Genomic DNA, 25,527 nt, shown 5'->3' on the forward strand with positions numbered 1-25,527 from the left:
AAAAAGCACCTTTTTGATGTAAATAATTTTTGGTGTTAACATGGTCCGATTTGAATTTTTTCTTCTACGGAAGGAAGAGCAAACCTTCTATCATACTCTCAATTTTGGTCAACTTGCGTCGCAGGGTCTCGGAGGAGATAGTGTTAGTTGAAGGCTACCAAACCTGCCATACACAGACAACTTCAGCTTTATATAGAGAGATTAGATTTTTTGTCATATTTTTCTTGGACCCTTCGAATTATAAGACCAGTTACTCAATAAGCGACCAATATCACAACATTCCCCCAAGTGAGACATAGGTCCGTTGCAGGGATGTTAGATTTATACAGAAAGGATGGAAAAACTTATGTTATTCGGCAATTAGAAAACCAAGGATCAGGACATGAATAGCCACCAGCAGTGATATCTGTGTAAGATAAGCTGCAGCGTCATTTCCCAGTGATATCCTTATACAACTAGACGGACTGGCTGTGAAGAGTTAAATCTCTGTAGCATAAACACATAGCGGTGAGTATGGAATATAAACCATATACCATTTGGATAGTATGGAGTGTGCGACCAGTGCAGGGTGGCCTCAGAGGTGGAGTAGCATGTTGAAGGCATACTACGTTTAAAGAAAGGATCGGCCGATTTGGCTACCATACAGAGCGACCAAACTCCTCTCCCTGTCCCGTGCCAGGACAATTACCTCCCATAGGACAATTCCCCAACTACTCCTAGGAAATTACCATCTCCCCCTGCTTAATTACCCCATCTTTACTATTTTATTTTACTTGTTTCAGTCATTTGATTGTGGCCATGCAGGAGCACCACCTTTAGTCGAGCAAATCGACCCCAGGACTTATTCTTTGTAAGCCTAGTACTTATTCTATCGGTCGCTTTTGCCGAACCGCTAAGTTACAGGGACGTAAACACACCAGCATCGGTTGTCAAGCGATGTTGGTGGGGACAAACACAGAGACGCAAACACACACACACACATACACATATATATATACGACGGGCTTCTTTCAGTTTCCGTCTGCCAAATTCACTTACAAGGCTTTGGTCGACCCGAGGCTATAGTAGAAGACACTTGCCCAAGGTGCCACGCAGTGGGACTGAACCCGGAACCATGTGGTTCGTAAATAAGCTACTTACCACACAGCCACTCCTACGCCTACGTCTCAAATATATTAAGTTTTAAATCATCATCTGTTGTCCTCAGGGGTAGGTGGGTTATTGTCCGTGGAGAGTAAATGTCCTAGACTCCCTGTCCACGCTCCGCCACTGCCATATACTCAGCCAGCTATTGTTGCCAAGATTTATTAAAAGATAAGTGTATTGGTTTATCTCAGTTGTTGTAATTTAGTTTTTGAAGGCGCAGGAGTGGCTGTGTGGTAAGTAGCTTACTTACCAACCACATGGTTCCGGGTTCAGTCCCACTGCTTGGTACTTTGAGCAAGTGCCTTCTACTATAGCCTCCAGAAGTTAGGTTAAATATATATACATAAGTACCGTGAATTCCCATTCTACAAACTGGCAAACAATTCCGTGAATATTTTACCAGGTAATGCTGGGTAGTAAGTCTAGTAAATATTTAAAACTGGTGCTTTCGAATGAAGACTCTTGTAAGATTGGTTTATTCTGAACGAAATTCCTGTGTCAGTCTCTCATTACCAGAAATACGGTGAACCAGTGACTGGCTCATTGGAAATATGTACCGTAATTCCTCGAGTATAATCCGCATTTTCCCCCCAAAATTTAAAGGTAAAAATTCCCAGTGCGTACTATATACGAGGTTAAAATGAAAATTATTTTCTAAGCAATGTCCGAGTCTCTATTTGTTGTCTGGCAATGTTTATTCAGACGCATTTTGTGATGTCGGGTGTGAAAATACCATTAGCTAAGCCTGAAAGCAATGAAGTCAACTTGCAGCAAGCAACATTTATAAAACGTTATTACTGTTATTTCTTTATTTTCTGCAAACAGAAGGTACAAAAATGCTACACGTTTGCATTATGTTATATATACAATAAAAAAAAAGGACATTACACCCTAACTAACCCTAACCCCAAAACAGATTGAAATGCAATAGATCGATACTAGGGTCATAATTATGGGTGACAATTTCATATGACACCGCTAGAAAAAACTGCCGTTCAAACCGAAAAGATCATATATATATATATATATATATATATATAATAAATATTAGGGAATAAATCCAAATTTACAGGGAAAAATAAGATTTAGGACTGAATCCAATTTTATAGTAAAATATTATATAATATTAATTAGAGACAAAACCACTATTATGCAAATCAAACAAAGAAAGACTTAATCCAATACATAAAAAATTTTATATAGATTAAATAAAATTAAATTCGCCACTACAATTGTTTCGTGTCTCTTCTAAGGACATTCATCAGGTGGTATTCAGATCTTCTATTCAATTTTAAGTTATGAATAGAAGATCTGAATACCACCTGATGAATGTCCTTAGAAGAGACACGAAACAATTGTAGTAGCGAATTTAATTTTATTTAATTTATATAAATTTTTTATGTATTGGATTAAGTCTTTCTTTGTTTGATTTGCATAATAGTGGTTTTGTCTCTAATTAATATTATATATATATATATATATATCGCCTATATATATATATATCGTATTTACCTGGCCGGAGTTTTTCGCGGCAACCACATAGTCTCCGCTAGATAGCTGACCAGCGCAAAGCTTCTACATTTTTACGGAGACCACAAGCCCCATAAATATGGAATCACACACACACACACGACTCACTTCCTCCAGTTTCCTCCTATCAAATCCTCTCGCAAGACACTTGACCAAGGTGCCGCGCAATGGGACTGAACCTAAAGCCAGATGATTAGAAAAATGATAAAAAAATTTTTTAATTCTTAATCCATCATTGTAGTCCTGGGTGAGGGTCTTTCTGGATCTGGTTATCCCGCGGTGGTGGGTAACAAACGTACAAAGATACCGACTACCATATCTACTAACAAGATTTGGGTCGGTCCGGGGGTCCGTTTTCCAGAAAGTTATAGGAAACAGTCGTGAGGCAGGACACACATCTGTAATTATGCCCTCTTCGTATCATTAGATCCAGAGAACCGTCTTTAACGTAAGTTTTATTGTTGTCTGTACCATTTTACTTAAGCTTCTTGAACGACAGATTTGCAACTGCGATCAACACCAAATGTAGCGAAAAGTGCTTTACAGTGGAATCCGTATGGATATAGAAGGAAAGGTAGGCCTAAGAACTCGTGGCGTAGATCAACACAAAAGGAACTAGAGAAAGGGGGACATTCATGGCAGAGTATAAGTACAGAAGCGAAAAATTATACGACCTGGAATTCAACTATAAGTGGCCTATGCTCCGCGTTGGAGGGTTAGAGGCAGAAAAAAGATCAACATCCTAGAGAGATGGGCTCCACTCACTGATCTATTCTTGAGATATACAGATCTTCAATGATGACTTTCATAACTTTATAATTTCTATGTAGGCTCAAGTAATTGATGTATGACCCTGTTTACATGCAGGCGAAACTCAGAGCAACGAGAGGCTGACTCGACCAAAGAAAATACATTAATCTATCTATCTATATCTATCTATCTATCTATCTATCTATCTATCTATCTATCTATCTATCTATCTATCTATCTGTGATACACGATCCCTATTGATCGTTTTTTCTTTTCTTTTTTTTCTTTTGTCTTTTTTTCCTTCCTTTCTACGATCCCTTTTGATCGAAAACCTACCTCACTCCTTTTTTTCTCCCCAAAAAGAAAAGCTCTTTGTAATTTGTCCCGTCTGTGTCCAGCCCTGTATGGCTAATAAAGAAACATATCTATCTATCTATCTATCTATCTATCTATCTATCTATCTATCTATCTGTCTGTCTGTCTGTCTGTCTGTCTGTCTGTCATCTATCTATCTATCTATCTATCTATCTATCTATCTATCTATCTATCTATCTATCTATCTATCTGTCTGTCTGTCTGTCTATCTATCCATACACACACATACATATATGATATGGGTGGGGTGAACACTGACTAAGGATAAATAATGCTTATCCAGTCTGTGCCACGTCTATCCACTAATCTTTAGAAATAAATAAATAAACGCAATTGACGACGGATTAACCGTCAAAAATATAAATATCTGGCGAGTTTAACAAACAAACACAGTTGCCAATACAATCGTTTAATTCTATCGTATACCGGATCCCGGCTCGCGAAACTATTTAAAGTCTTAAAGAAGAATCTTCCGGTTTTCTCCAATATTTTTCCTAACGGTTCCGTGAGGAAAAGAAAAAAAGAAAAAGAAAAATAGAACAACAGGAGCAAGAAGACGGAAATGGTTAATTGGTCAGAAATGTTAAATTTCAGTAAGAGGTTTGAATTTTCTTTATGTTCTGGCAAAAATGTAGGCTTTTATATATATATATATATATATATATATATATATTATGGTTATAGCTGTTGTTGCTAATAGAGGTCTGGTACATTATCTTGGACTGTCTTTATCAGAGTTTTTGTATATTCCATTTTCACTTTCACACTTCAGAGGAAGACCCCCCTCCACTCGTCGGGGCTTCTCGTTGCTAAGGTTAACAATCAGTCGTGAGGTATAAAAAATACATACATACATACATGCATACATACATCCATACATACATGCATACATGCATACGTACATACATACGTACGTACATACATACATACATACATACACATACCGTGCGGCGTTAAAAAGGAGACACCTCTTCACCAACTCCTTACGTACGGTCGTAATCCCTACACATACATACATATGCAGACACACACAGACACGTATACACATGCATACATATATACTAAAAAAATTGTTTTCTAATTATTTATTTTCTGCTTTCCAGCAATAGGTACACAGTGTGTGTGTGGTGTGTGTGTGTGTTAATCAGCTGAACAGTTAAAAGTGATTCAAGGGGTGACTTTTTTTTTCGTGGATTGGGTTTATTAAACGAAAAGTTTTAGATGCCGTGAATGAGTTATTTTCCTATTATTTTAAGTCGATTATATATATATATATATATATATATATATATGTGTGTGTGTAAAATAATATGTGACAATTATTCAATAGCCAACTCTGAGTTTCGGATGCCGAGGTGGAAATTGTCACATATTATTTTACAGATAAATTTCCTCTATTTACTTAATATTGAGGTCTCTTTCTTTCTTTTGTTATCTTACCGTTTTTACCAATACACACACACACACATATATATACTCATATATTGAGTTCCATTTCTCCTGTTGGTTTCACCAAAAAAAAAAAAAACTCATATGCACACACAAAGAGAGAGATAGATGCGTTAGGTGAGCCATGCATATGTTTATATGCATACATTTACACATGTGATTCATATAGATATAAATATATACACACACTGTTTATCGACCGTTTAAGCTCAAACGCTCGCTTTGTCTCTTACAAATTCAACAACGCCCTCAACATGTAATGCTAACATGTATAATTCTTTGCTGTTTTTGTTTTTCACCCACCGCTCTTTTTTTTTTCCCTCGACCCCTTTGAGAGACTTTTTGTTTCAGATTATCGTATCGAATTCAGTACTTATTTACGGGATTTACATCAGCACACTTGTTTCTGGCCTCTTTCTTGTACCCCTCTCTCACTCACTATCCCTGTTCTCTGTCTATCTATCTACCTATCTCTCTGGGTAACCACGTACCTCCTCTATAGCAAGACACCTATTCCTGCCTCTCTAACCTTTCATCATTTGATACTGGATCACTTCCTCTAATGACCCCCTCTGTTGTGGCAAGACGACTGCTTCTGTCTCTCTGTCTCTTTGTCACACTCTAACCTTTCATCTAATCACAAGTTTCCCTCTTCAAATGCCCTGCTCCTCTCATAATTCCTTGTCTTGCGAGTTACTTGGTTACCCTGCCAGTGTTGGTGCCATGTTAAAAGCATCCAGTCCACACTGTAACATGCTTGGCATTTGGAAGGGTATCCAGCTGTAAAAAAATCATGCCAAAACTAAATTCACCTGAGCTAGTGCCACATATAAAGCACTGACTCCACTCTGCAGAGTGGTTGGTGTTAGGAAGGACATACAGCCGTAAAATCCCTGCCAAAACAGACACAGTAGCCTAGGGTAGTCTTCTACCTGGCCAGCTCCTGTCATCCAACCTACCCATGCATGCATAAAAGATGAACATTAAATGATGATAATGATAAACGATACCTGTTTTGTATCGATGTAAACAAACTCTGACGATTAGCGAAACTTCGAAGTCCCTGACACCAATTTTCCATGTGAGAATAAACACCTTACTCTTTTCTTATTCATTGAGTGCCTTTTCAATGAAAGCTTCTCTTTATATATAATTTATTCATAAAGCACTTGTGTCAATATCTATCTGTCTATCTTTCTCTCTCTCTCTCTCTCTCTCTCTCTCTCTTCTCTCTCTCTCTCTCTCTCTCTCTCTCTTTCCATCATCATCATCATCATCATCATCGTTTAACGTCCGTTTTCCGCGCTAGCACAGGTTGGACGGTTCGACTGGGGTCTGGGGAGCCAGGGGCTGCTCCAGGCTCCAGTCTGATCTGGCAGTGTTTCGACAGCTGGGTGCCCTTCCTAACGCCAACCACTCCGCGAGTGTAGTGGCTGCTTTTTAATATATATATATATTCTATTATTCTTTTATTCTTCTATTTCTTTCAGTCATTTGACTGTGGCCATGCTGGAGCACTGCCTTTAGTCGAGCAAATCGACCCCAGGACTTATTCTTTGTAAGCTTAGTACTTATTCTATCGGTCTCTTTTGCCAAACCACTAAGTGACAGGGATGTAAACACACCAGCATCAGTTGTCAAGCAATGTTGGGGGACAAGCACAGACACACAAACATATACATCCATATATATATATATATTTATATATACATACACACACAATATATATATATATATATATATACATACCCACACACATACAAGAATCTCCCATGTGTTAACATGTACCTCCTTGCAACAATGTAAGCTTTCGTTTAATCAAGATATCTTTGGCCTCAAGAGTAGCCTATGGTATACACCTTGCTTGGATATTTACCACTTCCGAGGTTCCACTCGCTATGAAACATACGTAGCCCGGATCTTATCTACTTCATTCCTTAACTCTTGTATTCTTATTCACAGACCTAGCAACCCTGGTTGCCTATTGTGAAATACTAAAAGAACATTTCTCAGTTTATTGTACTTCAATACAAAAAAAAAAAAATCCACAACCTTCTGTCCCAGTAAACCAATTGTCCCTGAAAGTTGTTTTTATATTTACTACGGATTGCTTGATGCTAACTTTCTTCCTACACCTCAATCCCTGGATCTTCTGGTGTGCAGCCTTCTGGCTCACCAGCCCTCAGTCAAACCGTCCAAACCATGGAAAGTGGACGTTAAACAGCAATGATGATGATATATATATATAGCCACTCTATCTTGGCATGTGTTACATCCTCATGTTGTTTTTTTCTTGTCTTTTTTTCTCTTGTGTTAATTAACTATATATATATATATATGTATATATGTGTGTGTGTGTGTGTGTATAATATAAATAATAATAAATGCGCCCTTTTAAAGCCTAGCCAGGCTCATGGGCCCAGTTTCCTGGTTTCTATGGTATATGTGTTCCCCAGCTGGACAGGACGCCAGTCCATCGCAGCGTTACTGATTTTTGCCAGCTGAGTGGACTGGAGCAATTTGAAATGAAGTGTTTTGCTCAAGAACACAACACGTTGCCAGGTCCAAGAATCGAAACCACAATCTTACGATCATGGTGCTGACACCCTAACCACTAAGCCACGCGCCTCCACACACACACACACACATATATATCAAATTCGATGACAGCGCCGCATGACTGGCATCCATGCCTGTGGAGCCCTGGGCTGCTGACTGACTCCCGTGCCAGTGGCAAGTAAAAGGCACTATTCAAGTGCGATCATCACCAGCGTCACCTTACTGGCACATAAAAAACAACATTCAAGCGAGGTTGTTGCCAGTGCCGCTGGACTGGCTCCTATGCAGGTGGCACGTAAAAAAACGCCATTTGAGCGTGGCTGTTGCCAGTACCACCTGACAGGCCCTTGTGCCGGTGGCACATAAAAGCACCCACTACACTCTCGGAGTGTTTGGCATTAGGAAGGGCATCCAGCTGTAGAAACTCTGCCAGATTAGATTGGAGCCTGATGCAGCCATCTGACTCGCCAGTCCTCAGTCAAACTGTCCAATCCATGCCAGTGTGGAAAGCGGATGTTAAACGATTATGATGATGATGATGATGATGATATAGACACAGGTATAGATGTATGGTCTAGAAGCTTACTTCATAACTATATGTTTGAGGGGGGAGAGAGATGGCAATTTTGAGAAAGTCAACAGAATTTTATGGGGCAGGGATACATGCTCTCATTCGAAGATGGAACATTGCTATTCAGAGAAACGGTGACTATGTTGAGAAGTGGGGATGTGATCCACAGAGGACCAGCTTCATTTTGATGTATGATACATGTTCCCGTGTTGGTAATTATACCTCTCCTAAACAAAATGGCATTACTTTTTGACTCACCCTCGTAATAACACCAAATTCGTAACAGCTAAATTTGTACTTTCTATCTGTTCAATCATTTCCAAAAATAGTTTGAATGATTGTTTTCTCTTTCTCTTTCTCTTTTACTTGTTTCAGTCATTTGACTGTGGCCATGCTGGAGCACCGCCTTTAGTCGAGCAAATCGACCCCAGGACTTATTCTTTGTAAGCCCAGTACTTATTCTATCGGTCTCTTATGCCGAACCACTAAGTGACAGGGACGTAAACACACCAGCATCAGTTGTCAAGCAATGCTAGGGGGACAAACACAGACACACAAACTCACACACACACACATATATACACATATATACATATATACGACAGGCTTCTTTTCAGTTTCCGTCTACCAAATCCACTCACAAGGCGTTGGTCGACCCAGGGCTATAGCAGAAGACACTTGCCCAAGATGCCACGCAGTGGGACTTAACCCGGAACCATGTGGTTGGTTAGCAAGCTACTTACCACACAGCCACTCCTGCGCCTATTTTAGTTCTTACAACTATTTCAAAATTCATTTTGTTATTGAGCAGTAAACAGTTTGTGATGGATGAAGAGCGTGTAATTTTACTTTGTCAAACAGCAGCAGTGTTTTATCACTGTTTTTACTTTGGTTTCTCACCAAATACACTTCCCACCCTCTCTCATGCTCTTACTCTCTTACTCTCTACCTATGTGTGTATGTTTAGTTCTATCTGCACAGCTGGAGAATGAAATGAGAATGGTGTCATTACAGCAACTGCCTTGAAATGCCAAGATTACTGCTAAAAAAATCCACCTTTTTAAAGACTCATTACAAGGTTCTAGAAAGTCAGATCATATGATGGCTTGATGCTGATTGGTCAGTTAATCAGCCAATCATATGAAACGACAATGACCTCCACACAGCATTCACTCGGCTGTCCATCAATTTGGTTTTGAATTTGCTACATGCACAACACCTTAACCACTAAGCCACGCATTCACCAAATACTCTTTGCACCCTTTCTCTCTCCCTCTCAATCTCTCCCTATCTATACTCTTTTACTCTTTTATTTGTTTCAGTCATTTGACTGCGGCCATGCTGGAGCACTGCCTTTAGTCGAGCACATCAACCCCAGGACTTATTCTTTGTAAGCCTAGTACTTATTCTATTGGTCTCTTTTGCTGAACCTCTAAGTTACGGGGATGTAAACACACCAGCATCAGTTGTCAAGCGATGTTGGGGGGACAAAAACAGACACACATGTACATATACACACACGTACATACATACATACATACATACATACATACATACATACATATTATACATATATATATATATATATATACATATATATATATATATATATATATATATATATATATATATATATATATATATATATACATATATACATATATACAATGGGCTTCTTTCAGTTTCGTCTACCAATCCGTCTACCAGATCCACTCACAAGGCTTTGGTCGGCCCGAGGCTATAGTAGAAGACACTTGCCCAAGGTGCCACGTAGTGGGACTGAACCCAGAACCATGTGGTTGGTAAGCAAGCTACTTACCACACAGCCACTCCTGAGCCTATATATGTATGTTTAATTTTTAAAAATTACTTTGGATCTTTGTTGTTTTCATCACTGTTTACAATTTTGTTTCGATTGTTTTCAAATTTGGTATCTGGATATAAGATTTGTATACTAATTATGAAAATGAAATTCATTTTTCCTTGCAAAAATTTGGATATTTAAGCCAATTAGATGCAAGTATTTTACATATCACTATGGCGAAAATTTCTATTTACATAGTAACCAAAACAAAGAAGCACCATGTGTTGCATAGCTGGTTGCAAAGAAATGTTTCCATGGTAACCAAAGATGCTGCACATGCGCACAAGGAGGAGAAGGAGATACAAGAAAGATAATTTATTTTTTTAATCCTAGTTTAATCTTTTGACATGCTGATGCCACCACCCCCTCCCCCCAATGTTAGAAGAGGCAGCAAATGTGCTGTTTTCTAATTGGCTGAAAATTCTGAAAATTATCAAACTTTGAACACCTGTAACATTTTTTCAAAATTTTTTCTAGAATAAATGAATAACAAATTTCAGGTTCAGCATCAAAAATTACATCTATATCTCTGTACTAGCAGTATCGCCCGGCGTTGCTCGGGTTTGTAAGGGAAATAATTATATAAGCATTTTTAGAGATGTAAAGTATAATAGCCATCTCAATATGGCTAACCACAAAGAGGGAGGGGTGTTACTGTAGCTTTTTACGTTCTGAGATTTAATAATAAATTTTAGAGAGTTACTTCCCTTATATATGTCAAAAATGGATTAAAAATGGGAAAAATTGATGGTAAATTTTTTTTTAAATCGTAGACTCGTCGTAGACGCGCGCTAATACCCAGACGGTCTCGATATGAATCACGACTATAAGATACCGGTTTTGGTTAAACTGCACCGCAAAATGTGGGAGTAGTTAGGAATCTAAATCGTAGGAGACAGACACACAACCTCACTTTTATATATAAAGATTTCCTCTATTTACATAATATTGAGGTCTCTTCTTTCTTGGTATCTTACTGTTTTTACCAATATACATATATATATATATATAAATATATATATAGTTACAGAGATGTACTTGCATAGCAAGTGACTTGATCTGAGATCGTGTGCTGGAACGAAAACAGTTGCAGCGTGAAGGTGTTTATAAGCCATTAAGAAACACACAAAAACCGTTAGATTCACTTCAACATTTAAATTTAATTTGTCAAAATATTTTCATCGCTTTGAGACCGCGACCTGTTAGCACGATATTTTTGTCAGTGAACAGGTCGCGGTCTCAAAGCGACGAAAATATTTTGGCAAATTAAATTTAAATGTTGAAGTGAATGTAACGGTTTTTGTGTGTTTCTTAAATGGCTTACAAACACCTTCCACGCTGCAATATATATATACACACATATATATATATGTATGTATGTATGTATGTGTGTATATGTGTATGCATGTATGTGTGTGTGTGTGCGTGTCTGTGCTTGTGATTGTCCTCCACCACTGCTTGACAACGAATGTTGGTTTGTTTACATCCCTGTCACCTAGTGGTTGACAAAGGAAACAGATAGAATAAGTACAATGCTTACAAAAATAAAAGTGGAGTTGATTCATTAACTACAATTCTTCAAGGCATTGCCCCAGCATGGCCACAGACCAATGGCTGGAAAAAGCAGAAGAATAAAAGAATACATTCTCTGCTTTGGTCTTATGTTCAAGGCATGAGAAAGCTTGAGTTTACATGAGGAGGCCTAACAGACCTGGTAGAAACAGCAGCCAAATCTCCTCAAATCACACCTTACTGTCTTATGTATGTATATATATATGAGCCAATGAGGGGGACCTCTACATGGTAGCTAGACCTGGTAGAAATAGCAGCCAATTTCCCCCAAATCACACCTTACTGTCTTATCTATGTATATATGTATGTATGAGCCTATGAGGGAGACCCCTACATGGCAGCTAGACCTGGTAGAAATAGCAGCCAAATTTCCCCCAAATCACACCTTACTGTCTTATCTATGTATATATGTATGTATGAGCCTATGAGGGAGACCCCTACATGGCAGCTAGACATGGTAGAGAAATAGCAGCCAAATCTCCCTCAAATCACACCTTACTGTCTTATCTTTCTGCTACTTGGATATAGGTGTTATATTCGTCGTAAAAAACTTTCCTATCACCACACTCACGCACACGCACACACACACACACACCACGCACCCTCACACACAACACACACGCGCACACACACACACCCACTCACACACACGCACGTTAGCTTACAATTTTATTTATATATTTGCGTGTGTATGTGTGGAAAGAGGAAGTGGGAAGCAGAGTGAAAGAATCACTCACTACAGTAAGTCAATTACTTTCATTTTATCGTTGCCCACTGTGTGTGTGCGTTTGTGTGGTGTGGTGTAAACCAGACTAAGAAAAGCATTTGACACACACACCAGAATGTGAGTTTTCTGTAAATTTTGCTTAATTGGAGTTTAAATTTTAAAAACTGGACCTGGCATGACGCGATGCATTGTACTCTTAAAACTGCTAGGTAAATTGTAATTGAAGAAATCCTATATTGTAGATTTGTATAACTCCCAAAGGGAGGCAGATAAAATCTGCCTTTTATAATAAGAGATAAGAGATATATAAACGGCAAAATGTCTCTGTGTGTGTGTGTGTGTGTGTGCATGTCCTTTATACAAATCCACAAATTTTCAGTTAGAGGGCTCGCACTTTCTATGGTCATTCAAAACCGTCCAAGGGTGGTCGTGCACATCTTTACATTTCCCCAGTCACCCCGCAAAGCCATTAAAAAATCAATAGAAGTGACCTTTTTGTGAATTTTCTATCCAAAACCCAACCAAAATGCCTGAAACTTGATACGCCAATTGAATGCCAGCTAGCTGTATGTGATTGGTTGGAGATTTGGACAGTACTCGCGTGTATGGGCGCACGCACGCAGCTGTATATGCATACAATAAAAAAATTTTTTAAAGATAATTGTAAACAGTGACAAAAACCACAAAGATCCGTTACTTTCTTTACAATGCTACTAATGTGTTCACGTATAGTCAATTGTATGTTTCTCAGAGTTGGGGATCCATCAGCCATACAGATTTTAGCTGGTCAACGTCAATTTACTATGCCAAGAAGATCTCACAAGGAAAACATCATCATCATCATTGTCATCGTTTAACGTCTGCTTTCCATGCTAGCATGGGTTGGACAGTTCGACCAGGGTCTGGGAAGCCAGGAGGTTGCACCAGGCTTCAGTCTGATCTGGCAGTGTTTCTACAGCTGGATGCCCTTCCTAATGCCAACCACTTCGTGGTGGGTGCTTTTTACGTGCCACCAGCACAGGTATCACAACTACAATTTCCATTTGATTTTTATTTTGATGTTGATGTACTTGACTCAATAGGTCTCCTCAACCACAGCAGGTCGCCCTACAATCCAAGGTAAGCACAGCAGGCCGTTCTGCAATCCAATGTACATGTGAAGCTGGTGGTGTCGGATAAATGGTGTGACTTATCCAAAGAAGAATGATGAAAAATTTAATAATGTTGGGATTGGTTTTCCATTGACTTTATATAAGAAACTACTTACCAGGTCGGCCTAGAACAATGTAGAATTCCATGCCATAGATACCAATGTTAGGATCATACTTAATTCCTTAATCAATGTGTTCCTGAATACCAAACCCAAAATTACCAGTCTCAGAAAAATTGGACTTTCTCAATTCATATTCTCTAACCTTGAAAATGTAAAATTCACTAAAATCATTATATTCACAGACATCGTCTGATTGTCCATTTTCCGGTCTGTGATATGTTGTTTAAAATGTTGTATGCAGAAAGAAAAGTAGTTAAAAAATTACACATGTCTTGACTTAATAAATATTTGTTTTATTTGAATATTATTTTACCATTTATTTAATTCTTTATTGAATATATGCCTGGCAACGTGGCTGTTGCCAGCCTCCCCTGGCACCTGTGCTGGTGGCATGTAAAAAGCACCCACTACACTCACGGAGTGGTTGGCGTTAGGAAGGGCATCCAGCTGTAGAAACACTGCCAGACTAGACTGGAGCCTGGTGCAGCCTCCTGGCTTCCCAGACCCCAGTCAAACCGTCCAACCCATGCTAGCATGGAAAACAGACATTAAGCGATGAAGATGAAGATGATGATGCCTGTATTTCACTGAAACAAATTATTACTTATTCTGATCATAAAACTATGGGTCATGCACTAGTCGTCATCGTCATCGTCATCCTCTGTCTGTTTTCCATGCTGGCATGGGTTGGATTCTTTGACCAGAGCTGGCAAGCTAGTGAGCGGCACCAGGCTCCAATTGTCTGTTTTTGCATGGTTTCTACAGCTGGATGCCCTTCTTAGTCCCAACCACTTTACAAAGTGAGCTAGGTGCTCTGTATGCGGCACCAGCATGGATGTTTTTTATGTGGTAGCAGTATGGGTACTTTTTACATGGCGCCAGCACAGACACTTACCACATAGCACTAGCATGGGTGCTTTTTTGCATCTCATCACCATCATCATCATCATTTAACATCCACTGTCCATACTGGTATGGGTCGGATGGGTTGACCAGAACTGGCAAGCTGGGGAGCTGCACTAGACTCCACCTGATTTGGCATGGTTTCCACAGCTGGATGTCCTTCCTAATGCCAACCAGTTTACAGGGTGTGCTGGGTGCTTTTACATAGTACCACACAGGTGCTTTTACGTTTAACCACCACAAGTGCTTTTCACCACCAGAAGGACCGGTCTTAACACTTCTGTTGTGGAGTACGGGTCTTCTTGAGTACAGCATGGCACCAAACATCTTGGTCCTTTATTATCTCACCTGAAAGGTTCAGCATCCTGAAGTCATTCTTCAACCTACATCTTCCGTCTATTTTCAGAGATCAGCACTTCTTTATGGGGGCTGACGGTATCCATCGTATGTACGACTGTGTTAATTAGAGACACATTGAACAGTGTTAAATTAAATATAGGTGTGTATATAAAATCATGTGAAGGCACATGGCCTAGTGGTTAGAGCAGTGAACTCGCAGTTGAGGGATCGCGGGTTCGAATCTCAGACCGGGCGATGTGTGTGTTTATGAGTGAAAACACCTAAGCTCCACGCGGCTCTGGCAGAAGGTAACGGCGAACTTCTGCTGACTCTTTCGCCACAGCTTTCTCTCAATCTTTCCTCCTGCATCTTGCAGCTCACCTGCAACGGACTGGTGTCCCATCCAGGTGGGGAACCTATACGCCAAGGAAACTGGGAAACTGGCCCTATGAGCCAGGGATGGCTCGAGAAGGAACAAACAACAACAATATAAAATCATAATTATCATGCTCATGTACATTCAGGCATTAAAAAAACATATGCTGCTGTAATTGTCTCATAAGAACAAAATTCTTCTTTTAGACAAGATATTCGAAAAACACATTGGGCTGTGAATGATGTCATTGGATGGTGTTTATAATCACTAAGAACTTGTTGGTCTTATATTAATTAGAACAGCAAATGGTACATTTGCTGATGTGTACAAAGCTTCCTTTAGGTAGAAATTGGTTTGTCCATATTACTCCATAAAGAGCATAGGGCTGGTTTCCCAGTTTCTCTGACGTATATATTCCCCCTTGGACAAAATAGTGGTCTGTCTCAAGATTACCCCTTTTTACCAGTTGAGTGAACTGGAGCAACATGAAATGAAGTGCTTTGCTCAAGAACACAATGCATTGACCAGTCCAGCAATTGAAACCACAATCTTACAATCATGAGTCTAACACCCTAACCACTAAGCCATGTACCTCCACTTTTAGGTAGAAATGAAGTTGGGAAATATATGAACATTACAGTAATTCCTACTTATTGTTTCTCATGAACATTAGACAGTATGCTTTTGTGAGGTACCGTTATTTGGTCTTGATTAGATGTTTTGTTACAATATTTCTGTTGAAATTTAGCTCACCAGGTGAAATGTTTATCGGTATTTCATCTATTTACGTTCTGAGTTCAAATTCTGCCAATAAATTAGGTACCAGTCGTGTATTGGGATTGAATGGCATTCTTCCCCAAAACTTTTGGGCCTTGTATCTAGAGTAGAAATGAATATTTATGTTGAAATACGATACTTTTGCTTCAATTAATTTTTAGAATAACGAAGAATTTAGTGAAATAAGTTTATCATTTATCCATGCCTCCACTGATGTTCACAATTAAGCACACCTTCACTGTGTACCCCATTCACTGTATTTTACTCTATCCCTATCTCCATCCATTTACCATGCTCCTTCACACTCCCATGAACTTAAGCACCTATAACACTTCTCCTATATTCACCATTCTTGATTTTAAGGCTCTGCCCTGACACATCTTCACCATCTTGCTCTTTCTTTTCCAACTGGAGTAACCATATATCTCTCCTACAGCAAGACACCTGTCTGTGTCCCTCTGTCAAACTCTAGTCTCTCGTCACCTAGCATTAAGCCAACACCCTCACTGTTACACCCATCACAGTTGAAGGGTTTTGTCTTGCATGTTAGTTGGTGACCTCACCAGTGCTGGTGCCACATGAAAAGCTCTTTGTGCAATCTGTAAAGTGGTTGGAATTATGAAGGGTATCCAGCTGTAGAGACACTGCCAAAGCATACAGTAAAGTTTGATGCAGTCCTCTGGTTTTTTACCTCCTGTCAAACCATCCAACCCATTCCAGCACAGAAAACAGATATTAAATGATGATATTATAATAATATAATATAATGAAATTATTGTATACAGTGCTCAGGTGCACCACAGCTTGTCAAAAGTGCATATAAAGCCTATGCAGTAATGTACAAATGTCTGGAAAGTGAACAGTGTATGAGTCAGATACATGCTTGCGTGTGTATGGAGGGGATAAAATCAGGTGTAGTGTTGGCGAATCTCAGGAAGCATGGAAGTTTTGAAGGATGCAGTGCTCCGACAACTAACAACCGATGCCGGCAGTTTGTTCCATGCTTCAGCAACTCTTAGCGTGAAAAAATGTTTCCAAAAGTCATGGGAGCTGTGCTGTTTTCTGGCTTTGTAAACATGTCCACGGGTGTTAGAACATATTAACGGTGGTGCCCCAGCATGGCCGCGGCCTTCAGGCTAAAACATTTTTAAGGATTTAAGGAACATATTAATGAAAAGTTTTGATGGAAGATTTTGTCCAGATCACTTTAAAATAGGAATTTTGTGTTATAGAATCAGGGGGCAGTGTCAGGTTGGTGGGTGTCAAACAGGTTAATTCTTAAATCTAAAATTTAACCTTCTTGCTTTCTTTTGCTTGAATTGCAAAACATGTTTTTTTCTTTCTTTTCATCAGAATTTATTAAAAAAGACAGAGACAATGAGCCAGAAAATATATCAGACCATGTACAAGAAAGTCCAATTGAAAGTAAAGACAAATACAATAAATGGAAAGAATCCTTTGTAAGCATGATAAATGATGAGGGTAGGTAAAACCATGTCTAAACTAAGTACAATACAAAATAAAATCCGATATTATTGGTTCAACATCTTGAGTGCTCAAATCCTGCTTATATCAGTTTTGCCCTTCATATTTTCTGGGTCATCATCATTGTTTAACATTCGCCTTCCATGCTAGCATGGGTTGGATGATTTTGACTGAGGGCTGGCGAACCAGATGGCCGCACCAGGCTCCAATCTTGATCTGGCAGAGTTTCTACAGCTGGATGCCCTTCCTAACACCAACCACTCCGAGAGTGTAGTGGGTGCTTTTTACATGCCACCGGCATAGGGCCAGTCAGGCAGTACTGGCAATGACCTTGCTCGAATCTTTTTACACATGCCACCAGCACAAGTGCCAGTAAGGCGATGTTGGTAACGATCATGCTCGAATGGTGCCCTTTTACGTGCCACTGGCACAGGGCCAGTCAGGCAGTACTGGCAATGACCTTGCTCGAATCTTTTTACACATGTCACCAGCACAAGTGCCAGTAAGGCAATGTTGGTAACGATCACGCTCGAATGGTGCTCTTTTACGTGCCACCGGCACAGGTCAAGTCAAGCGGTACTGGCAATGACCTTGCTCGAATCTTTTTACACATGTCACCAGCACAAGAGCCAGTAAGGCAATGTTGGTAACGATCACGCTCGAATGGTGCCCTTTTACATGCCACCAGCACAGGTCAAGTCAGGCGGTACTGGCAATGACCTTGCTCGAATCTTTTTACACATGTCACCAGCACAAGTGCCAGTAAGGCGATGTTGGTAACGATCATGCTCGAATGGTGCCCTTTTATGTACCACCGGCACAGAGCCGGTTGGCTGCTCTGTCAACGATCACGCTCAGATGGTGCTTTTGGAACCCTACTAGCACGGGCACAAGTGCCAGTGAAGTGACGCTGGTAATGATCACACTCGAATGGTGCTCTTTTATGTGCCACTGGCACGGAAGCCGGTTAGCCATTAAAATTAAATATTAGTTAGGTACTAAGATTAAAACCTTCCCCTCAAAAGTACTGGCCTTGTGCATAAATTAGAAACCATTATTAATTCAACATCTTTAAGAATTATAGAAATATCATGGAAGCTTCTGAGAGCAACATCATCAAAGTGTTTTTTCCTTAAATTTGCTTATCAACTTAATCCAGTCCTCATTGAGTTTGCACTAAATTCTTATTCTGGGTCAGGTTCGATACTTTCAAAAGAGTTGTATGTACATGATGGTGTTTATACCCAAGGGTTGTAATAAGGATCTAAAATATTTTAAAGTAAGAACACAAAATCAATGAGGTTATAATTAAATTCTGTTTGTCTCAATTATTCCTCAATGAAGGGCAGGCTTTGCTGACCACTGCTTTTGTGCTGAAAGGCAGGCCTTATCAGATGTTATATTTTGAAGGCTTCTACACCTTAAGAGAGGACGAAGACACTCAACTACTTTGTTGTTATTTTCAGAGTCACACAACTGTTACTTATATGATTGAGGAGTGCCTGCTCAGGGTGGTTGGTCATGTTGTTCAATTCTCTGAGTTAGACCCTGCTTACTGTTTTCTCTTCACTGAGGATCCAGCTGGGTTGGCAGATTGTGCTGGTTGACCACATGCTACAGGGTCATGGCAGATGAGGAATGAGGAAGTATCTTGCAGAGATGGGATTGACTGGGGACTCTACAGGACGGGTCACCCAGGAGGATTCTCTTTTACTCTTTTACTTGTTTCAGTCATTTGACTGCGGCCATACTGGAGCACCGCCTTCAATCGAGCAACAGGACCCCGGGACTTATTCTTTTGTAAGCCCAGTACTTATTCTATCGGTCTCTTTTGCCGAACCGCTAAGTGATGGGGACATAAATACACCAGTAAATACACCACTATTTATCGATATATTCCTGAGGCTTGTTTATCTATCTATCTACCTATTTATCCTATCTATCTATCTATCTATCTCTATCCATCTGTCTATCTATCTATTGCCTCTGTCAAGCAATGCTAGGGGGACAAACACAGACGCACAAACACACACACGCATATATATATATATATATATATATATATATATATATATATATACATATATACGACGGGCTTCTTTCAGTTTCCATCTACCAAATCCACTCACAAGGCTTTGGTCGGCCCGAAGCTATAGCAGAAGACACTTGCCCAAGGTGCCACGCAGTGGGACTGAACCCGGGACCATGTGGTTGGTAAACAAGCTACTTACCACATGGCCACTCCTGCGCCTCAGGAATATATCGATAAATAGTGGATGCAGCAACATACTACAATTGCACAGGCCCTGACACTTATTTGTCTTTCTTTTCTTCTTTCATTTTCCTCTTTCTTTCTCTTCTTTTTGTTATTGTTATTCTTTACTTCTTTTTTACTTTTTTACTGTTGCCGTTGATGTTGTTCTTCAGTTCTGTCTTACACCATCTTTTCCTTTTGTCTTTTTTCCATCCCATCTTGTCTCTGCCCATCTGTCACTTTATGCATCTATTTATCTACCTTCTATCTCTTTATTTCTGTGTCATCTATCTATCTATCTATCTACCATCTATCTATCCCACTATCTAACTACCTATCTATATAGCTATGTCTATCCATCCAAGCAACTATTTATCTGTCTGTCTATCTATCTATCTATCTATCTAGCTACCTACCCATTTATCCTATTTGTCTGTCTGTCTGTTTATCTATCTATCCATATAGCTGTCTGTCTATCCATCCAGCTACCTATTTATCTGTCTATTTATCTATCTGCCTGTCTGTCTGTCTACCCATTTATCCTATCTATCTATCCTAGTTATCTATCTATCTACCCATTTATCCAATCCATCCATCTATCCTATATATATTTATCTGGCTATCTATCTATCTATTGATCCATCTATCTATCCGGCTATCTATCTATCTACCCATTTATCCTATAGATCCATCTATCCTATTTATCTATCTATCTATCTATCTATCTATCTGTGTCTATCTATCTATCTATCTATCTATCCATTTATCTACCTTCTGTCTCTTTGTATCTCCCTTGTCTGCCTCTTTACCACTTATCTCTTTATGCTGTTACCTATTTCTCGATCTGTGTATCTATCCACCAGTCAACCACCTACCTATTTATCTGTGTATCTATCTATCTCTTTACGTATCCCTCCGTCTATCATATATCTATTTATCTGTCTTTATCCAATTACTGCAGAAGGTTTCAGTATATTTCGAGAATACCTTTCTTCTCAATACTGTGATGAAAACTTAGATTTCTGGAAAGCAGTTGAAGACTTCCGAGTCGAACCTGATGACACCCAAATTCGTGCCCGAGCTGGAGCCATTTATAAAAGATTCATCATGAAGGGAGCACCACGTTGTGTAAGTGTCAGCTTTTTCTCTTCGTTAATAATCAACTCAGAGATTTTTTTTGGTTTTAGATTGATGGAATTTATAGTTGTGGTACCAGTGCCGGTGGCACATAAGAGGACCATCCGAACGTGGCCGTAGCCAGCATCGCATCGACTGGCCTCCGTGCTGGTGGCACGTAACAAACACCATCCGATCGTGGCCGTTGCCAGCCTTGCCTGGCCTCCATGCCGGTGGCACGTAAAAAGCACCATCCGAGTGTGGCCGTTCGCCAGCCTCATCTGGCAACTGTATCGGTGGCACATAAAAAGCACCCACTACACTCACGGAGTGGTTGGCGTTAGGAAGGGCATCCAGCTGTAGAAACACTGCCAGATCTGACTGGCCTGGTGCAGCCTTCAGGCTTCCCAGACCCCAGTTGAACCGTCCAACCCATGCTAGCATGGAAAGCGGACGTTAAACGATGATGATGATGATGATGATGATATTTGTTGGATGATAAAGTTTTGTAATGGAAAGGAGGGAGGCGCAATGGCCCAGTAATTAGGACAGCGGACTCACAGTCGGAGGATCGTGGCTTCGATTCCCAGACCAGGCGTTGTGTGTTTATTGAGCGAAAACACCTAAAAGCTCCGTGAGGCTCCGGCAGGGATGGTGGTGACCCCTGTTGTACTCTTTTGCCACAACTTTCTTCCTGTTTCTTGAGTAACGCTGCGATGGACTGGCGTCCCATCTAGCTGTGGGGGACACATACACCACAGAAACAGGGAAACCGGGCCCATGACCCTGGCTAAGATTGAAAAGGGTGACGTTTATTGTTTAATGGAAAGGGGACACTTCAAGCCAGCTTTTGTTAAGGAACGAGACTGATCCAAAATTGGAGTGGACTTGGGAGGTCTCTGTTGAACTTGAGGTAAATGTTACTTCACACTTTTTGCCAGAGACAGCAAATTAGCAAAAACGTTTTACCAGACAATTAAGATATTTTTTTAATTTAAGGAAAAAAATTTATAATATTTGAAAAAAGTCTTTTACTTCCCTTATACAAGTACGTCCAAAATTCATAAGTAAACAGACTTCCACAGGTCAAATTCACATACTCTCTTTTACTCTTTTACTCTTTTAGTTGTTTCAGTCATTTGACTGCGGCCATGCTGGAGCACTGCCTTTAATCGAGCAACTAGACCCCGGGACTTATTCTTTTGTAAGCCCAGTACTTATTTTATCGGTCTCTTTTGCCGAACCGCTAAGTAACGGGGACATAAACATACCAGCATCGGTTGTCAAGCAATGCTAGGGGACAAACACACAAACACACACATGCATATATATATTATATATATACATATATACGACGGGCTTCTTTCAGTTTCCGTCTACCAAATCCACTCACAAGGCTTTGGTCGGCCCGAGGCTATAGTAGAAGACATTCACCCAAGGTGCCACGCAGTGGGACTGAACCCGGAACCATGTGGTTGGTTAGCAAGCTACTTACCACACAGCCACTCCTGCCACATCTTGAAAAAAATCTTTTACTCCCCTCACACAAGTACGTACAAAAGTTCATAATAAGCAGACTTCACAGGTCAAATTCAACATTCACATATATCTATGGCCATCTCGAGAGATCACCACCACAGTTGACTGGAGTCTGGTGCAGCCTTCCAGCTTACCAACCCTAGTCAAACAGTCCATCCCATGCCAGCATGAACAATGGACATTGAATGATGATGATGATGATGATGATGTATATATATGTCATGTATGTATGGGTATGTATATCATCATCATCATCATCATCATTACTGTTTAACGTCTGTTTTCCATACTGGCATGGGTTGAACAGTTTGACTGAAGTCCAGAGAGCCAGTGGCTGCACCGGGCTGACCTGGCACGGTTTCTACAGCTGGATGCCCTTCCTAATGCCAATCACTCCAAGAGTGTAGCGGGTGCTTTTTATGTGCCACTGGCATAGGAGCCAGTCTGGTGGACCTGGCATTGATCACATTCAGATAGTGCATTTTACATGCCCCTGGCACGGGAGCCAGCCAGAGGGTACTGGCATAGGCCACATTTAGATGGTGCTTTTTACATGCCACCGATATATATATCATCATCATCAATCATCGTTTAACGTCCGTTTTCCATGCTAGCATGGGTTGGACGGTTCGACCGGGGTCTGGGAAGCCAGGAGGCTGCACCAGGCTCCAGTCTGATCAAGCAGTGTTTCTACAGCTGGATGCCCTTCCTAATGCCAACCACTCCGTGAGTGTAGTGGGTGCTTTTTACGTGCCACCTGTGCCAGGGGAGGCTGGCAACGGCACAGGTATCACAACCACAATTTCCATTTGATTTTTTTATGTTGATGTACTTGACTCAATAGGTAAGTCATCTTGTTTTTCAGTTCTTTATATATTCTCTTTCTATCTCTCTCTCTCTTTTTATTTTCAGATAAATTTGCGCTCAAAAAGTCGTGAAAAACTTGGTGAACAGTTGAAAGGCCCAATTACCCGAAATTTCTTCGATGAAATGCAGAAAGAAATTGTAGAAGTCATGCATAGGGACCCTTATCAGAGGTTCTTGAGATCGGATTATTATCGAAACTTATGTACATAGATTCATATGAAGATGGTTGGAGGGGAGGGGGAGCCTTACTAATGTCACCACAACTGCCATTGTCATCACCAGTTAACACTACCATCACCAGTTACTATCACTACAACTATTGCCTCCAACACAAACACTATAAACCAACAAAAGATCCTCCATGTGGTATATCAAAATGCTAGAAATAGCAGCTTAATTTCTCTAAATTCCCCATAGCCATAAGAAAGGGACGGCACATTTGACAATGTAGCCTTAGGTGCACAATGCCTGAAAACAAAATTGAATGATTATGGCTGGAACACCTTTTGATCATTATTCTGCTCAACTGTAACTGACATAGAGCTAAAAACAACTCTGTTACTATTACTATGATTGCCACTCCCAATATGACCTCTACCACTTCTCTACTGTCAACCAGTCAAAATATTCTAAATACAACTACCAAAACTACTCTAATTCAATAACAAATAGTTTCTATCAACATCACCGTTACCATGCCTCAACATCACCGTTACCATGCCACTACTAAACTACTCCCGGACCAACCAACCATTCATTATGCTGAACAATCACCATCTTCATCATCACCACTACCAACCTCGTTGCTATATCTATATGCTAACACACTGAGTTCGAATTCCACCGAGGTCGACTTTGCCTCTCATCCTTTTGGAGTCAATAAAACAAGTACCACTGGGGCTGATGTCATCACCTAGCCCTGTCCCACAAAATTTCATGCCTTGTGCCTCTAATAGAAAGAAATGTTACTGTCAACACAAACCAATAAGAGACCCTCTACACAGTCACTCAATCTGCTAGAAATAGCAACCAAATCACCTTTAAATGACAAGGTTCTAGATCAGTAGTTCTCAATCATTTTTACTTGTGAACCTCATTGATTACTATTTTATTCTGGTGAACCCCCATAGCCATTCTATTTTTTAAAAACTAGTTTCACAGAGGCTTCTTTCAAAACTCCTATTTTCTTCATCACACATTCGCTTGTGTAGTTTGAACTATGTAAAATGTCAGAGAAAGAAACGTAGCTGTTTGTTGCAATTAATACATCTACAGCAAAACTTTTTTTTTTTAAATAGATTCTCTAAATACTATTGTGGCTCCCAAATTTACTATTTTGCTTATATAGACCCAAAAAAATCTTATACAGATTTTCAGGGGCCACATGGTCTCTGGTTGAGAATCACTGTTCTGGATAAGATGAAACAATGAGATGTTCACAAATTGAATGTGTTTGACCATAGATTTATTTAATCAAGGATGACCTGGGAACAAACAACAGCAATTACAACTACTGCCAAAAAAATTATGACTGCAATTACCACCACGATTTCATTTTCTACTTTCACTATCACTTCACAAATTGTACCACCAGCAACAACCAGTATTTCCTTTACAACAATATCAACCACTACTAACAGCTGTATCCAGTACTACATCCAACATCCTTACAATATGAAGTTCACCACTGTCATCATAATCACTACCTCCTCTACCATCCAACACTTGAATATTTTCAGTTACTTTCTCCATTTATTAGGTTAATCTGGCCAACCTATTAATTATTTATTATTACTTTAAGCCATCCAATCACTTAATCATTTTAAGCTCATGGATGAAGGTTTAAAATAAAAAACAATTTTCATTTTAACTTGGTCATCAACCAGCTCACTTCATTTTATGTTGCTAATCTATTGAGAAAGACATGATATCACATAACCTCATTTTACAGTCCTTGATAAATCTAAAGTATTGCATTTGTACCTTATTTTACTGAAGTGGTCCACACCTCTTACAATGTCTCTTTTATAGCATATGATAAAAAAAACAAATGAG

General features: G+C 39.8%; 1 protein-coding gene across 1 annotated transcript; it reads left to right on the forward strand.

The window, feature by feature from the left end:
• Positions 1-4,022: 4,022 nt before the first annotated feature.
• LOC115231690 (regulator of G-protein signaling 4-like) lies at positions 4,023-25,342 on the forward strand. Its single transcript, XM_036508140.1, has 4 exons — positions 4,023-4,394; positions 17,565-17,693; positions 20,912-21,078; positions 23,518-25,342. The coding sequence occupies exons 1-4, from the start codon at positions 4,364-4,366 to the stop codon at positions 23,680-23,682; spliced, it is 492 nt and encodes a 163-aa protein (XP_036364033.1). The 5' UTR covers positions 4,023-4,363; the 3' UTR covers positions 23,683-25,342.
• The last annotated feature ends 185 nt before the right edge of the window (positions 25,343-25,527 follow it).

The sequence above is a fragment of the Octopus sinensis genome, linkage group LG1 (assembly GCF_006345805.1).
Source record: "Octopus sinensis linkage group LG1, ASM634580v1, whole genome shotgun sequence".
Lineage (NCBI taxonomy): Eukaryota > Metazoa > Mollusca > Cephalopoda > Octopoda > Octopodidae > Octopus > Octopus sinensis.

What these genes read in the sequence shown, in the direction of transcription:
- LOC115231690 (XM_036508140.1), top strand. Translation starts at nt 4,364, where the DNA reads ATGGTTAATTGGTCAGAAATGTTAAATTTCA. An exon ending in GTCAGAAATGTTAAATTTCA is followed by an intron (nt 4,395 to 17,564) that starts GTAAGAGGTTTG and finishes TCTTTTCATCAG; the next exon opens with AATTTATTAAAAAAGACAGA. An exon ending in AAGCATGATAAATGATGAGG is followed by an intron (nt 17,694 to 20,911) that starts GTAGGTAAAACC and finishes CAATTACTGCAG; the next exon opens with AAGGTTTCAGTATATTTCGA.